Source organism: Microtus pennsylvanicus, chromosome X (assembly GCF_037038515.1).
Source record: "Microtus pennsylvanicus isolate mMicPen1 chromosome X, mMicPen1.hap1, whole genome shotgun sequence".
NCBI classification, from domain to species: domain Eukaryota; kingdom Metazoa; phylum Chordata; class Mammalia; order Rodentia; family Cricetidae; genus Microtus; species Microtus pennsylvanicus.
The window spans coordinates 57,129,590-57,148,214 of record NC_134601.1 but is presented as its reverse complement, the minus strand read 5'-3'; the positions used below and the strand labels follow the sequence as shown (position 1 = coordinate 57,148,214).

Sequence of the window (18,625 nt, the reverse complement as noted above, 5' to 3'; positions counted from 1 at the left end):
TCTCTCTCAATTTAGTCTTCTTTCAAGTAAAGTGATTGATCATAATATGTGAAGTTATATATGCCAAACTTCTGTTAGATAACAGGTCAACTATGCTTCTTGATAATCACTATTTCTAATAAAATCATAGCGCTTTCCCTAGTTTGTTTCAAGATGAGCTGTTAAGCTCAGAGGAAAACAATTGGAGTCTGTCAACGTAAGCTTTAAGGGTTACTACTAAATTAATTCTTGAACTTGTGACATTATGAAAATATATTCAATACATCCACAGTTTATTTGAAGTTGTCACATGCTGTTGGTGACAAAACAAACAGAGGAAAACTAGTTGCTAAGAGTATGGGCTTTGCATAGCAGGATTGAAATGAAACTTGAGACCAAATTTAGCGATGCTGGCAAACAGTAACATGAGAGACTAATAAACTTCATTTAGACTACTGCACAGCAGTGATAAGAGTCAATAATATAGCACCGCACAGCCATAAAAATCTTTAAAACAGCAATTAGCTTCAATTTTACAAGTAATTATGACACTCATTTCAGTACTCTGTGATAGAAAGAAATATATTTTAAAAAGCAGATTTTAATAGTATAATTAAATGGGCATTGACTGTCTTATCGAAAGTTTCCTTTTTAAAATGTTTTTGTTTAATATGCTTAATTGTTTATCTTATTTTGAATTAACACATATATTGCTTATTTAAATTTGCTGGTACAATATGATGTTTCAACAGATATATGTTACGCAATAAAGTAATTAGTATCATTTATCTTAATTATTCATCATTTCTTCATTGTAAAGACAGTTATATTATTCTTTTATAATTATGTTGATATATGAAACATTATTAGAAATAGTCACTCCAATGTGCTGTCATAGAACACCAGAATATGCCTATGGAACTCTATTTCTGCATCTACTAACCAATTTCTCCCTAAACTTCCTTTAGTCCTACAGTCCCCAGGGTCTGGTAATCACTATTTGCCTGCTTCTGTGCAATCCACTTTTCTAGCTTCCACATGTGAGTGTGAACAGGTAGTATTCTTTTTCCTATGTGTGGCTTATGTCACTTAATATACTATAGTCCAGACTTATCCTTGTAACTGTGAATGATAGAAAAGCTTTCTTTCCATCATTCCTTTGTGTACTTATATCATTGATTATTGATTCATCTGTTGATAGATAAGAAGCACCTTATTGATAAAATAATTAGGTAAATATTTTCCCCAAACTTAGTGTTTTAAGGAAGATTTCTTGTTCTAAATTTCTAAAAGGCCTGAGAGCGACTTACCAATATTAAGGTGACATTAGTTAAAACCAATTATAGGAAAATATATTATCTATCAAATAATGAATTAGAAAATAAATAAAATTTTATTATCAGTATAATTTTAATGACAAAAGCAGGCTCCAGGAACTGGAGAAATCTTGTCATGTCTGTGTAAGCCAGGAAATGTTTAAGTTTCCTTGACTAAAATAAAATATCTGTAGGATCACAGTGACTGTTAAGTTACTAGTTAAGGTATTAGTTGATTAGAAAAAAAGCTAACCACTACACAGTGTGATATGTTCTAAGGAGTCAAGAGTCATATCTTTGCGAAAGTTAGCACTTAACTGCTAGTTCTTAAGATCAAGAATCAAAGAAGAAAAAATGTAAAGCTAGTTTCAATAGAATTCTAGAAGGTCAGATTATTTTCCAATTTAATTCTATAAAAGACTACTGTGTAAAAGTAAGTCAAATGTTACATAAAATCACCGAAATGAATAAACCAAAATTAAAGTATACAAAACTATAAAACAAGTTATATTTTCAAATGTATTAGTATTACACATCATTTGACCATATGGAAGCCTTCTCTTAAGTAATCCTACTTTGTAAAATTCACCTGTTTTAAAAAAATTCACCTGTTTTATTTTCCATTTACTCCCACACCACATGTTATATGACAGCTTCTTCTTCTCCCAAGTTTCACGTGTCTATAGAATTGACTTTAGGAGCCTTTCTCGAACTCTCTATGAGCATCTACCACAGGAAAAAGAAGATTTGAAAACATCTTACCCCTGATATGAGGAACACTTTACAGAAGTCCAAAACTGGTAGAATCTGAAGAAAGCTGGCAGCTTCCAGCGTGTCTTGAAGGGTGTCCATGTTGAGAGAGAGTTTCGCAGTATAGATGAAGTCAATAATTTTCCTTAGACCCACTTTGCTCACGCCATGAAGCTTGATGCACATTAATTCTTGTTCTTTCATTCCACCTTAAATGAAAAGACAGTCAGTTCAGTGAAGGTGGGTCTCCAGTCAAACTCACTTCTATTGCTAAAACAGTCAATTCAATGAAGGTGGGTAACCCAAGTCAAACTCACTTCTATTGCTAATTAGATGCAGTAAAAGCAAGGGATCTATGCATCTTGAGCTCCCAAAGGAGAGAAGGGGCTGGCCAAAACAAAGTGCCGCCCCCTACCCCCCCCCCCCCCCCCCCGCGTCCTCATGCACCAGCCAGTCTGCAGTATGGTTTCCCTGTATACTGACTGGGGAGGGATCCTCTCCAGTCCCCAAGGAACCCTGTGAATGAGGATGCCCAGATACAGACTGAGGCTTGCTCACACACCCTGCCAGCTCCTCTTCCCTAACTCCAGAAAAAATAAAAAAAAAAAGCAAGGGAAAGTCTTACTCCAAGTACACATCCATGCCACAGTTGGGTATTTGCACGTTTTCACAGTTCAAAGAGCACTTGAAGGAAATTCTGTCTATACTGATGGAGATCATATATAATACAAGTCCTTTAAAATGGTCTCCTGTCACTTCCTGTCACTTTTGATGGATTAAAGGCCACATTATAGGAGCACAGAGTCTCTGATATTAAAGAAAGAAAGGCTATGAAGTGCAAGGGATGGTACAAAACACGCTTCAATTTCCCTTGCCAGAGCAGCAGCAAACAACCATACAGACTGGTGAAGATTTTTTTTTTGAAAATATTTTTTCAATGACGCAGAGCTAAATACTGAATTTGAGGTTAGAAATAATAACAATAAAATAATTAGACAAGGCTTTCTTCTGATGTCTTCAAGTGAATGCAGGGTGTCAAAAGGCCACCTACCTGTGAACATAGCTTTGAAGTAGTCACTTGCAGATGCCATCATGACTCTGTGCACAGGGTAGGCATCATCTGTATCACCTGGCATCAGGGTCACGTCACAAAGCAGTCCATCAAGGCGAAGCTGGTCAAAACCCTATAACAAGCACATAAATTGAGCCAGGAATCAAGGGGGAAAGGAACATCACAATCCCTGTGTGCTAAGCTTCTGTTTGCGCTCATAGGGCCAGTGTATTTGGAAAACAGAGCCAAAGGAGTGCTCAGAAAGAATCAAAACTGCTTTGTTGATGTGTGTATACATTTCACAGCACGAAAAATAGAATATTAAGGCTAATTTACATTAAGAACAAAGAAGGGAAATATGTGAATTTATCTATCTATTTCCCCTGCTCGAAGAAAAAAAAAGATCATTTATACTTGTTTTCCCCATATGTAAAATAAAGCCCTTCCCATATTTACATAGATAGTACTGCAACAGGACTTTAAGAGAATCTTTTGCATTTTGATGGCTTTTCTCTCCTTGAGACATACAGGAGAGGGTATCTATCTGTATCAAGTGCAAGACTGGAATTCATTCTATCACCTGAATTCTTTACCCTCTTTGAGAATTAACGCTTTAGCTTTAAATATTCCAATATTCAGCTTACTGCTGCTGCTGTTTGGCCAATTATCTTTCAAGTCAGAGATTTAATTATCTTTGATAAAAAGGAGTGTAAGGAGTCCCAACAGGAGGCTTAATTGTCTCCGAGGGCTTAAAGGATTAGCAGAGGATGAACAGGCTAGCCCCTGCAGGGGAGAGGAGAGACAAGTCCCAGTGAGCAAAGTACCTGTTGATTAACTCCTTCTGAACCTCAAACAAGGAGTTCAGGCTTGTCTACTCTTAGGAGAATGAAATGCTTCAAAGAGTACAATGGACAGAAGGAACGATGTATGTGTACCACACAGCATGTTTTACAAGAGGAATTATATAATTTGCTTTATTAAAATGGGAAAAGGTCACAGCAAGCATCTAATGGGGAACTATTCAGAATTTAACAGCCAGGCAAAAAGGAAGAATTTGGCAAGACTCAATCTGTAGTTGCATAGAAACGTTCATTTATAAAACAAATCAGGGGTGGTCGAAACCAACACAGACCACTTTCTCAGATTATAATAAACACAATAAGAGCCAATATAAAGGATTATGCTGTTCCCTTTGTATTTTAACGATCTTAAAACGTAAAATAAAGTCATGTTTCACAGACTTAAGAAGCGAAAGGTATAATTTACTAAGAATGCAATTCTGAAAAGATTCTACACATAACTATAATACAAACCACAATCTAAACTCCCCATCATAATTTTAAGATTGCTTTTAAAAGTAAATATGTGGTTTAGTAGAACTAAAATGGCAACGAGATTATCTGATCCAACTACTGTCCCTCTAGGGAGAAAAAAATAGTTACACATTATACACATACTTTAGGACAGGGTTGTGTATTATATTTGTGCATCTCCGCCAATGAATGGCATGGATTGTTCATAATTATGAAACTGCTCATAAATGCCCTCCTTCCTTTGAAAACACAAATACTCCACACCCTAGCTCTGTAATTCATCCCTTGCCTCTTTTAATCAGAAAAGCAGATGTAAATGAGGAACAATGCATCTAGCCAAAGCAATGTCAACTTGGAGAAAGTGTTCTCAATATTTAAGACTGTTCCTTATTACTCATTTAAGGTGTAAAAAGCTCAGTAAGTTTATGGGAGGTACTTTTAAAATTATGTAAGTATGCATAAGTACTGAATGAGCACACTTCAGTAGGGGTAAGACTGTCAATCATCTGAGATAAGGAGATGCCCTTGGCTAGGACTGTTCAGGCCCAGAACCTTTGAATTGAATTGAGTGCTTTGGCATATACTTTGTAGTAAGTGTTCAAGTTAGGATATTCACAAAACTCCATTTCACTCAGAAGCTATCAATTAGTACTTTAAAGTCATGTCATCATGGTGGGGAAAACATTAGCCTTTTGTCATATTAATTAGGAACTAGAAGGAAATGGAATGTGCTGACAGTGCTTGCTTCTCAAAGAGTGTAAAGGTTGAACATGAGAGTAAGAATGGAATTAAGCCCAGTGTTTAGGAAGAAAAGGTTGGATCCAATGGCTTAGCTTGTTTTCCCTTTCATCCACAAATAAACTTGAGGTTAAAAATTATAGATATATACTTTTTTAAAAGTCAAAACCCATACGGAAAAACGCAGGTGTACTGGCACATGTCTACATAGGAATGAATAGCCTTGTATCTCAATGTGCAAAGACAAACTTCATTCTTAGAGGTTGTATACTATCTCATGTGGCGACAGCACAGCAATTACAACTGATGCAGTGAAGAACTTCCTGTGGACAGATGGCTCATTCCTTCACATATGGACAGTTTGGCTCAGCTCAGCAAAGGGATCAAGAGACTTTATCCTTATCACAAAGTAAATCATTTTGAATCTATTTACACTATCATAGAAAAAGTCAACCCTTTCTCAGTAATTTGGTGTCATGAGGGAGATTTGAATCTGCCATCAATATATCTACTTTTTGTTCTCATTCTCACACTTATTTTTTTATTTGAGAATTTCATATGCAAGTACCGTATTTACATCTTGTTTACCAATTCCTCCTGTTTTCCTCCCACTGACTCTCTCTGAAATTACTTATCTCTTCTTCACAACCCACCCCCCCCCACACACACCCTATTGAGTCCATTTTAGAGCAGTTTTTGTGTTCAGGGCTGTATCACTCAGGAGTGGATAATTTATCAGAGGGCTTGTCCTCAGAGAAGACTCATTCTCTCTCCCAACAGCCACTGATGGTTTGTAGTTCTTCATCTAGTGGTGTGGCCTTGAGAGAATTCCCCATCTACACTGGAATGTCAGCTGATGTCATTACGCAGGTCATGTTTAGGCAACTATATTGTTGAGATTTTATGGTTGCAGTTTTCATGTCCTATCTAGGAGACATTATTTTAAAGCAGACTTTCCAGTTGGTTTTCCAGCTCTTACAATCTCCCCACCTTCTCTTCTGTGATTTCCCCTGAGCCTTTGGCTTAGGGGTTGCCCTTGTAGATGTGTCAAATACGGGTTGGCATCTTACAGTCTCCTCTTACCACTTGACCAGTTTTCTCACCAACTTTTCCTCCACTCAACTTTAGAATAATCATCTTAGAGATCCTGCACAAAGTGTGTCCTTTCTTTATAAAATTAATCTTCTCCCACAACTTTGTACTCCTTTTCTATTATTTCTATGAACTTATGTTGCCCACCGCTCTCCACATAGAGCGTTCTGTTTTATGGACCGTGCTTAGCTTCTAGTTAACTTTAAGCATGTCCTTAAAACTACTTCCATTAATTTAATTTCACCTTTCAGTGTTAGCACCTATCTTATATCTCTACTACTTCATTTCTTCTGGGCCTTGGTTCTGATGTAAGAACTTGTTTGTTCTCAGGACCTGAATATTTACTCTTCCCCCTTCTATAACTCCCCCTACATCTTTTTTCTATTTCTTCTATATTCTTTAGGAACAAAAAGCCACTAAAAGGTTTTTATCTTCTTGAAATTAACCAATGAATCAATTTTTCAAATATTACAAAGAGGCATATATATAAATACCCTAAAAGACAGACACAAACCTAACAATTTTCAAAATTATTGTATAAGAGGAAAGAATAAGTTGATGTTATAAAATTCTAATATAGAAAAATCAAAAATAAATTACTTTAAAAGCTGGCTGGAGAGCATTAGCATCCAAATGAAATATAATACCATCATGCAGAAAACAACTCTGAGCCGGGTGGTGGTGGCACACGCCTTTATTCCCAGCACTCAGGAGGCAGAGGCAGGTGGATCTCTGTGAGTTCGAGGCCAGCCTGGTCTACAGAGTAAGTTCCAGGACAGACACCAAAGCTACAGAGAAACCCTGTCTCAAAAAACCAAAAAATAAAAAAAGTAAAAAAGTAACTGTGATGTATGGTATGGTATTAGAAATAATAAGACAAGTAAATATTTCCACCAACCTCTGCATTGGAAAGAATTTAGTAGTAGTATATTATAACTAATTTGATGACTATAATTTTGCAAAAACAGTGAACAGGAACAGGAAACTCATCTTGACAAGAACAATAAAAAAATACCAACAGAAAAAAAGGTTTTTAAAAATAAGGGTGGAAGCTTTTAAGTATTGAAGAAGAAAGCTTAAGTCATGGGTTTAATTATTAAATAGACAGCACGTATTTGATCAAAATAATATGAGCTTTGTTTTTATGTAACTGCTCTTCATTTGATTCAGAGGAAAGAGATATATAGACTGGACATGAAATCTTACATTTATCATTATGTATCCCGGCTTGTACTTTCAAAACAACTAATAGCTCCCTATCATTGTGCTGTATTATAACTCCTACTTTTCAAAGACTTCTCAAATCTAACCCAACTATACACCCATAAGTTTTATGACCCTGTGTACTGTAACCCATCCTATCAGGTTATCCAACTCAGACTTACTTTTTTTCTATTACTTTTTATTTATGCCATTCTTTTTCACATTGATGTCCTCCTACCTCCAAAGCATAATCCAAATCTCCTTAAAACAATTAGGCAATTTTGCTCTGTGTCTCATGATTTAACATTTAAATATAGCTAATAAAATTTTGTTTCTAGAGAAGGTAAATAAAACAGATTTTTTTTCTTCATTCTACCGCCTGAAATACCTTAAAAACAAGACAAAACAAACGAAAAAATATGGGTTTTAAGACCAAAAGAGCAGCATTTGTGAAAGATAAGAAAAAAATTAGATGAAGTCATAATTGTCACAATACACAGTGTAGAAAGAGGTACAATAGGAACCCAGGCAAAATTCAGTTTGAAAAGACCAAGACAATTAAGTTTATAGGACAAGATACCAGGGAGATACGTTTGGACAGATGCTTTCTCATGCACTCCTTCCCCCACCCCCACCTGCCAGCAGACCAAGGTTAACAAAACTTGGCTGTCATGCTTTTTGCAAATAGCCACCTAGCATAGGATGGATGCATGATAGCCCATGTGGTACGTGCTCACTTTTTATTTCTCTATATCTGGATCAAGACATGGGTGTAGTGTTGGTATGTATATAGCACAGCAAGGATTGAAGCCTCAGCTTTTAGATCAAGAAGAGAGCCCTGGTGAGTGGAAAGTATTGGGAAGATTGTCAACGTGCAGTATAGCCAAGAAACACCACAGAGTCACACTGTGAAACACTGTTCAACAATTAAAAGGGGGCAAACTAAACATAAACGGCAAAGTGAATGGATCTAAAAGACTGGACTATGTAAAAGAAACTAATCTCAGTATCTTATAGGTTACATGATACTTTGGAGTTTTTTTTTCAAAATAACAGAAATAATGTGATCGAAAATTGATTGTAGTTCCCAAGATTTAGGAGGATATACCAAAGGTAATAAGAAGTAAGTTGGAGTCACGTAATAATTCCATTTCATAATTATGATGATTAAGTGAAATGACATATTTGCAATGCACATACTTGGATTATATCCAAGTAAAAATCACTTTCACTGTATGTTCCAATTTATAAAATAAGAAGTAAGAAGATGGTAAAATATACTGAGTTGACAAAAACTAAAATACAGCTGGCATAAACAGTGTCAGACAAAACAGATTTAAGAGCAGGGACTATTAGCAGGGATAATGTGAGTCATTTTGTGACACAGGCATCAATTGAATGAGAATATAAAATATTTTTTTTTCTATTCTAAAAGCAGAGTTGTGTAATACATGAGTCAATACTTGAGTTTTGTGACTAAATATCTCCATGTTAGGGTACAGTGTCAGGTACGAATTCCTGGATTTTATACATGCTATCTATAGCCTTCTTGAATTTTATACACGCTATCTATAGCATTGTTATTTGGTTTGTCAGTTTTTCTCTTTACTGTTTTTTTTTTTCTGTGAAAGTGTATCATGGAGCCTAGGTCTCCAACTACTTATGTGAGTGAGGTTGGCCTTGAACTCATAATTCTCTAGCCTCTATTTCCTGCTTGATAGTATACAGGTATGTAGTACCTTATCCAGCCCCAGGCATTACCTTAACACTCAAACCAGACAAATGTAACTAAAGAAATATAACATTAAAATCCATCAAGACATGCCCATCATGGTGGTACATGACTGTAATCCTAATATTCATGCCCAGGAAGTTGAGGTCAGAGAATTGTGAGTTTGAGGTAAGCTTAAACTACACAGAGAGACAATGACTCATAAAGAAAGAATAAAAACAAATTCATTAAGATCATAAATATACAAATAAGTCATAACATGCCAAATTTAACAACGTAAAAAGCAGTATAGTATGGCCAATCTCTCCAAGTAGAAGTAGCCTTAGCAATGAAAATCTAATTTTTAAAAAAAGTCATATTAATAGACTTGGAAAGAAAGATTGTCTTAACATTATAAGAAAGCATGGGGAAAGCCCAATATCGAGTTGGGATTAAGGAATAAAACAAATTACTAAAATCTTAATGAGCAATTTCTTAGAAAATTGGGAATCAATCTACCTCAAGATCCAGCAATACCACACTTGAGCATATACCCAAAGGATGCTCAATTATACTACAAAGACATGTGCTCAATTATGTTCATAGCAGCATTATTCGTAACAGAATCTGAAAACAACCTAGATGACCCAAACCTAAGAATGGATTAAAAAATGTGGTACATTTATATAACAGAGTATCATTCAGTGGTTAAAAAAAACAATGACATCATGAAATTTGCAGGCAAATAAATGAAACTAGAAAAAAATCATCCTGAGTGAGGTAACTCAGACTCAGAAAGACAAACATGGTATGTACTCACTCCTAAGTGGATATCAGATGTAAAGCAAAGGATAACCAGGCTATAATCCACAGCCCCAGAAAAGCTAGGTATCAAGGAGGACCCTAAGAGGGACATGCATAGATGACCCTAGGAAAGGGAAATAGATAAATAGAAATGAGGGAATGAGATGGTTGAGTTGGAGAAGGGGTAGATAGAGAAAGCAATAAAAGAAGCATCTTGATAGAGGTAGCTATTATAGGATTAGGGAGAAACCTGGTGCTAGGAAAATTCCCAGGAACACACAAGGATAGCCCCAAATAAGACTACTAGCAATAGTGGAGAGGGTGCCTGCACTGGCTTTCTCCTGTAATCTGATTGGTCATTACCCTAATTGTAAGCACTGAACCTTCATCCAGTAACTTATGGAAGCAGATGCAAAGATCTACAGTCAAACACTGGGCCAAGCTCTACTGGGTCCGACTGACAAGGGAGGAGGGATTATATGAGCAAGGGGGGGGGGGTCAAGATCATTATGGGGACACCAACAGAGACAGCTGACCGAAGTTAGTGGGAGCTCACTGATTCTGGACTGACAGCTGGGGAGCTTGCACATTACCTAACTAGGCCCTCTGAATGTGAGTGACAGTTGTGGGACTTGGTCTTTTGTGGAGACCCTGGCAGTGGAACCAGGATCTATCCAGTGCATGAATTGGTATTTCTGGAGCCTATTCCCTATGGTGGGATATCTTGCTCAGCCTTGATGAAGGGGTGAAGAACTTGGTCCTGCCTGAACTAGATATGCCAAGCTTAGTTTACTCCTCATGGGAGGCATTACCCTCTCTGAGGAGTGGATGGGGGATTGAGAAAATGGGTAGGCCAGGGGAAGGGAGGAAAGGGGGAATTGTGGTTGATAGGTAAAAAGAATACAAAATTTAAAGTAAAAAAGAATTGAACAAGGAAAAAAATTATAAACAAAAAACCCAACTGAGAAGTCCTATAACGTCATAGCTAACAACAGCTTTCCTTTAAAATCAAGAAGACACAGTATGTACATGCTACAAATTTCTACTCAACATTTTTCTCCGGATCCGCCAGTGCAATAAGTCACGGAAAGAAATAATCAGGTGGAAGCACCCACATGTGGCTCAGAACTTTCTGTCACTCCAGCTCTGACACCTGCTTCTCACCTCCTTGGGCACCTGGCAAGTACACAGTGCACATACACACATACATACATGCATGCAGGCAAAACATGTTTATACATAAAATAAATCTAAAAACTAAAGAAAATACTTGAGGGTGAAGAAACCCTATCACGAAAAAATGAAAAAAAAAAGGAAAAGGAAAGGAAGAAAAGAGAAAAAGAAAAGGAAGGGTTGGATAATAACACAGCTGAATGGGAATGTCTTAGACACAGCTTCAAGATAATTATCAATTAGAAGAATAAGAATGTTCATTGTACTCTACCCTGGGAGAACTAAGAAGTGCTTCCCCCAGGAAAGATACTGAATGAGTTCTTTCTATTCTAGTTGGCAGGAAGGAACAGAAAATAAATAAAAATTATGATTTTGATAGAATCTTAATTTGTAATATCTTAATTAGATATTAATCTAAATTACTAGAGCTATTTCATAACATGTAACTTTTCATTATGTTTATATTAACTTTTTTTGATACAGGGTCTCTCTATGCAACCCTAGAACTTGCTCTGTAGACCAGGCTGGCCTCAAACACAGAGATCCACCTGACTCCTGAGTGCTGGGATCAAAGGTGTTCAGTGACAAACTGGGCTCATCAATACCTTTTTAAAACTGTTCCTTTTATAATTATAAAGTTTTGAAATGAGATAAAGGTCATCAACATCCCAAGACCAACAACCCAAACATCAACTTTAGCATTAACATGCCATGAAGCTAAACCAGTAGAAAGCAAGACACATTAATTTGCCTAAGCTTTCAAACAACCTACTTTTAAACATTCTATTAGCTAGGTAATAACTGAAGGTTATAAAATTATACCTTACAGCGACTTTAGCACTAAAATTAGGCACAGAAAATAAATAGCCAAAATGGAGAAAAACGTGGAAAGATCAGAGTGACAGGCACTGGTTATTAAGATGGTAAAGTGTCAATTACCAGTCTCAATGGAAGAACAGAAAGGTTCTTTAAGTTTCCATGAGTTTAAAGAAGTATAGCCAATATCTAAGAAATGGTGTATAAGGTTTATATTCAATGACAACTTGAATGTATAGCTACCACTTGGAGCCTGCTACCCTAGCTATGGTCTCCTTGTCCTAAACAATGGGACTACCAATGAAATGCCAATTTATATTTTGCCTCTTTGCTTTTGGCTTATTTACTTTTTTGGCAATTATAGAGAAGAACAGGCAAAGAAGGAAATAATCTGTGTAATGTTACTATTTCTATTAATAATATTATTTATGTAAATTGTAAGCTTCTATTGAGATATTTTTACAATTATGGCTAATGGGCAGTTAGTATTTATAAAGCTTATATTTTAAAAGGTAAAACTGTTTAGGACAAAATTAGAATATAAATGCACAGACAGAGTCAGAAAACCTGGGTCAAGTCCTAGTAAGTGTCATCTAAGTGGTTATATGAATTTTTGCAGGCCTCCTAACTTCTGAGATAGTCAGTCCCTATATATATGGTGGATATAACAATTCTTGCCATCTCTGTCTCATGACATGTTTTCAAGTATCAATGAAGGAAGATTATATGTAAATGCATCATATACTGCCATCTAAATTCATTCAATTCCATAAATAATCTCCACAGAAAGAGCAAAAGGCATGAGTGGTTCCTTTATGTCAAGTATTAGGCTAAGCTCTTCACATGCATTAACTCTTTTAATGGTACTTACAATATTAAAAAATTAAAGCTGGATATTTATGGAGAATACTCTCATACCCCAGCACTAGATAAAGGGCATACAGAAAGAACATGCTTAGATTCCAGGTCTGGAGAATCTTTCTAAGAGTGAACATTCATAAGGACTGAATTATGTGGATATAATAGAATCTAATAACCGCTTTAGGAATAAAATATCTTACATGGGAGAAATCTATCAATGATTGGTAAGCTACAGTTATGTAAGAATGAATATGGTTCTGATATGCTATTGCCTAGAGGAGTGCCTCTAGATAACAAGCATGTATCACAAAGTTTGAAAAGCTAGAAGAGAGGATCTTAAAACTTTTTATCATAAAGAAATGGTAACTATTTGAGGGGACAAGTATATTTAGCTTTATTTAAACATTATACAACCTACCATGTACCAAAACATCACGCCAATCATTAATACGCTTACCTTGATGTTTTATGTGTCAGGTAAATATAAATTTAACAAATATCTGCCTAATAGGGAAACAATATGTTACCAAAAGGGATCATTTAAGGTGAGTCATTATGAAAAAATGGGAGACAGATAAAGAAAAGAAAGGGTGTTCCAGGAGAGGAAAGAAGTATAAGAACAATGATATGTGAAAGAATGGTGTAACTTTTCAGGATGATGAAAGTCATGCTCACATTTTCTTTGACCCTCTTTTCTATTAACTCTGCTAAGCTAATGCCAAGCAAAGGGGTATATGGCTGAATGGACAAATGATTAGAAATTAACATAACAGAACAATGAAAGAACATAAAACTGAAGGTATTTTGAGAAATGTCATGTAACTAATTATGAAATAAGAATTTGTATCTACATTATATAAGAGAACACTTATTATTGAATATTGGAAAAATAAATGGCCCAATTAAAAACTGGGTCAAAATTCCAAATAGACATTTTGCCAAAGATGGCATACAAATGACCATAAGCACGAATGAAAATCTGTTCAACATAATTAAAAATTGGACAAATGCAAATAAAAACCATAAGTAGAACTTCATACCTCCTTGGATGGCCATGTTAAAAAAACACTAAACAATTGTCAAGGAGCATGTACTGTGTGCTTTCTTTGACTGTATTATATGTCAAAGAGCATGTGCTACATATATTCTTTACTATAAAGAAACCAGCACTGCCCACAATTCAGTGTAAGTATAAGATAGTGCAGCTACATTAGCACACACCCCGCCAATTCTTCAAAAGATTGAGCATAAAATTACCACAGAGCATAAAATTAGCAACTCTGTTCCTAAACTCATAAAAAAAGAAATAAAAATATTTGAAAATGTATAATCCTATCAGCATTGCCCATAAGCTGAAAGCTGGAAGTCACCAGGTACCCATCAATGAACAAATGGGTGAACAAAATGCATCCATGCAAAATACATCCATGCAATGGGAATACAGTCTGTCTGGTCGTAGAAAGGAAGTATGCTGCATGCTATAACATGAATGAGCCTTGAAAACTTTATAATAAGTAAAGACACTAGTCACAAAGACCACATATTTGATAACTACGTGTGTGTGAAATGCTTAGACTAGACAGAGCTACCTAGGGATAAGGAGGGGGCTGTCAGCAGAGGGGGAGTACCTGCTAGCAGATACAGGTTTTCTTATTTTGAGATGATAATCTTCCAGGAATAATGATAGCTGAAAAATCCTATGAAGAGTCTAAAGCCCACTTACACACTTTAACTAGGTGAATTATACAGTGTATGAATTGCATCTCAATAAAAGCTCTTATTTAAAAATTAAATGTACCTGAAGGCATATGATACCGAGAATTATCATCAAAGGACTGCATAGTAAAAGAGAGGCATTGTCAACCTGGGATAATAAGGAAAAATCAAAGAACCGAAGGCTCTATGAGAAGCAAGCACAGATACAGTAGCAGTCAAGGAAAGGGGGGCAATGAAATTAGCCTCCACTTTGAACAATCACTCCTTAAGTTAATGTTGGGTAATCTTCTTACTTCGCACATGTAATTTGTACTGCTAACTCCATCATGGATTCTCCTGGGATCTGCCTAAGGATCTAGGAATCCAAGCTGATTACGTATCAAATGTCTTTCTAGGCACTGTGACAGCCTAATTTGTTGCAGCCTATTTAATAAAGATGACTAATCTCCTAGAGTCACTCAGGCCAACCAGATGGATACTTTATTTGGTGTACCCATCACTTCTGATCAGCTACATTCTTCCCCTGACAACCTCTCTGCTTAGCTTGGGTGAGAGGAAAAGAACCATTTGTCACACACCTTACTTTTCCATAAACTGTGACATTTAATCTTCATATCTTTCACCTAGATTACAAATAAGGAAAGTGGTCCAGAGAGGATAAGTGACTTTCTCAAAGTCACATCACTATCCAGTGTACTATAATGGGAACTCCAGTTTGGGCTGAATTGGAAGGACCAAGATATTCTCACTACAGTTAGGAAATGGGTAATCATTCAGGATGAGACTCCCTAAAACAGTTGGTTGTTCCCCATGGATCATTCCCCTTGGCGGTACTTTTGATGCCTGTTCAAGCCGGTTTTGTGTTGTTGCTAATTTTAACACAACGATACCATTTATATATTAAACACTTCTCTGGCTTATTCCCTTGACAACCATGCATCCAAAATTAGAAAAAGGTTCTCCCTGTTAGTGATTGGTTTTAAAAAATCTGTTTGTGGGAATATAACTTTTTACAAATAATATTTTTATGAATTCTTTGAGAATTCCACAGAATGTATGCTGATCACCTGCAACCCTCTCCAAACTATCCCCACCTCTCTACCCTCCTGACTTCGCTTTTCCTTTCTTGTCTCTTCTTTTGCTTTTGTTCCCCTTTAACTCATCAACTTCAATTTGCATTTTCATTGCTCAGGAGTGCAGCTGACTTACCCAAAGGTCCCTCTCTACCAGCAGCTATCAAATGCTAATAGCATCTCAGCTAGGGGTGAGACTTGGTGCTGACTCCCACCACCACCCACCCACCCACATACTGGGATATTGTCTTTCTTGAGTTTGCATCAGTCTTGGGCACACCTTTACAACTGCTGTAAATTCACATGCGCATTTGTCCTACTGTGTCTGGAAAACACTACTTCTTCATAGTCATCCACCACGCCTGCCTCTGGCTTTTACACTCTGCCCGCCCACATCTTTCAGGATAATCCTTGAAACTCTGGGGGAGGGGTGTGACATGGATTTCTAATTTAGGTCTGAAGAGTGTTTAGTCCCCTTTTAGGTGCACAATGACCAGTTGTTAGTCTCTGTGCTCATCGCCAACAGTACATAAAGTAGCTTTTCTGGTAAGGATTGAGAGATACACTTAATCTATGAGTATAGCAATAGGCGATTAGAAGTTGTTTTAGTACAAAATTTAGCAGAATAATAGTCAATTTAGCAGAATTTAGTCAATTTAGCAGAATAATAGTAGCATGTCTCTGTGTATCCCTGACTCTTTTGGAACTCACTCTGTAGACTAGCTGGTCTCGAATTTAGACATCCACATGCCCCTGCCTCCCGAATGCTGGGATTAAAGGCAGTTTCTGAACAGTTAAATAATATTCCATTGTGCAAATGCACAATCTTTGTTGTGCATTATATTTCCTGGCAATTATGAATAGTGCATTAATGAACACTGAGGCGCAAGCATCCCTGTAGTAAGAGTACCCAAGAAGAATAGCTGGATTATATGGTATATTGACTTGAAGCTTCTTGGGAAATCTCTATACTGTTTCTACAGTGGCTGGGCCAGTCTGTAATTCCACCAGCATTTGGTGCCATTTGTTTTCTTGATCTTGGCCATTTTAACTGGGTTAAGATGAAATCTCAAAGTAGTTTTAATTTGCATTTCACTTATGACTAAAGATGTTGAACATTTTGAAAATGCTCCTCGGACATTTGTATTTATCTTTTGAGAATTTTGTTTAGGGAGCTGAGACAGAACTGATTGCCTAAATTCAAAGTCAGCTTAGACTACATAGTGAGCTTCAGACCATCCTCGGCTACAGAACAAGATCTTGTCTGAAAACAAATAAACAAACAAAAAATTGGGATAGATCTGTGTATTGAGTGCAGGGCGTATACAACTAAATGACAAAAAGATAACGGGGAAACATTTAAGCTACTCTAAATGTTTCCTTGCTGTAACAATGATTTATAATGTATCTATCATCTCATCTATTCATACATGGAGAAAAGAATCCATGGTTGTTGGTGGAAGAAGATTCTAGTCTGCATACCGTGGTGAAACTGTACAGTTGACCCTCAGTATGCTGTGTGGGTCCCTTATCTGAAAATTGAACAACCTAGGATGAAATGTATAGTTAAGTCTACCCTAGAATGGCTGTATATATACTGAACATGGCATTTCGGTACTTTCAATCTTGTCATCTGTCCCGAAATAATTCGGTACAGTACCTATTTATATAGTGTTTGTAGTGTATTAAGTCAATAATCTAGAGATGCTTTTAAGTATACAGAGGATATATTTAGGTCATAGGGAAACATTATGCTACTTTTCATAAAGAACATGAGAAGATTTTGGTCCCTGGGATGAGTTCTGGAACAAATTTCCTGTGGTGGGTGAAGATTGCACATATACTCTCTGGAGTAGAGCATCACCTCGGGACTTGCTAGAAATGGGGATTATTAGGACACCCCATTTTTTGATTCACTATCCCTAGGTTGGGAGTCAATGCTCAGTGTTTTAACAAGTCCTTCTGATGATCCTAACACGCACTAAAATTTGAGAATCACAGCTATGAACTACAGTAGTGATCACTGTTCAGCTTAACGCTTTAAAATAGCAGGTTCACAAGCACAGTATGGATGCCTCTGGTTTTCTTCCCGGCATTTTGTTTGTTTGTTTTGAGACAGGGTTTCTCTGTAGCTTTGGAGCCTGTCCTGGAACTAGCTCTTGTAGACCAGGCTGGTCTCGAACTCACAGAGATCCGTCTGCCTCTGCCTCCTGAGTGTTGGGATTAAAGGTGTGCAACACCACCACTGGGCTCCCCCCAGTATTTTAAAACTGTTCTTTAGTACAAGGATATTAAAGTAGTATGTTACTTTCTTGTATGTTCTTGATATTTACTTAACCCCTTATTATCTCCTCACATGGGTTGGAAAAGTCAACATTTACATTACATATAGTGTAAAGATGCCAAAAGACTGAACCCTTATATTTCCACTGAGGACCACCCAAAGAACAACTAACTTTAGAACTCATCTCTCAGGATTTATAGATTGGAAAGAAAAGGCAATATAAAGATGTCCTGATCAGTAGTCACATTTTCTAGATAAGGAAAATGAAGTCCTGAGACATTACACCAAAGAGAGATTATACAATAATTATAAGCATCATCTTTCATTATAATATGTACTACTTCAGGGTAGTTGTTCTTGATCAAATAGATTCATAATATCCACATAGGAAGATTTCATTTTACGATACATTTATATATGCATATATAAATATAATAAAAAAGCAAAAAGACGAACAGAATTTAAACCTGTCTGAAGGCACTTAAGGCCATCAAGGACTCTACTGTTCTCTCATTCATCAATGACCACAGGGATGAGTAAGGTCACTTAGAATGTCAATGTTTGTGCAAAATAGTCCCAGATCCCTGCCCTTTGGGATCCTTTGACTTCCGGTCCCCTCCTTTCATGTTAGTTATTCATTCTTACATCTATCAGTGGGATTGTATGCAGTGGCCTCCATCCCTACTCCCACACCCACTATGGCCGAATGAGAATTGAGATATCAAGTAAGTATGCTATTTAGGAC

The 18,625-nt window shown here is 36.6% G+C and overlaps 1 protein-coding gene across 11 annotated transcripts in view; it reads right to left on the bottom strand.

Moving 5' to 3' along the window:
* Klhl13 (kelch like family member 13) overlaps positions 1-18,625 on the bottom strand; it is a 170,321-nt gene that overhangs the window by 13,132 nt on the left and 138,564 nt on the right. For all 11 annotated transcript variants that reach the window (XM_075957363.1, XM_075957362.1, XM_075957356.1 and 8 more), the window contains 2 exons: positions 3,097-3,229; positions 2,058-2,254 (listed from right to left, as the gene is read on the bottom strand). In XM_075957363.1, the coding sequence (XP_075813478.1) occupies positions 2,058-2,254; positions 3,097-3,229 (330 nt within the window). The remainder of the gene's footprint in view (positions 1-2,057; positions 2,255-3,096; positions 3,230-18,625) is intronic.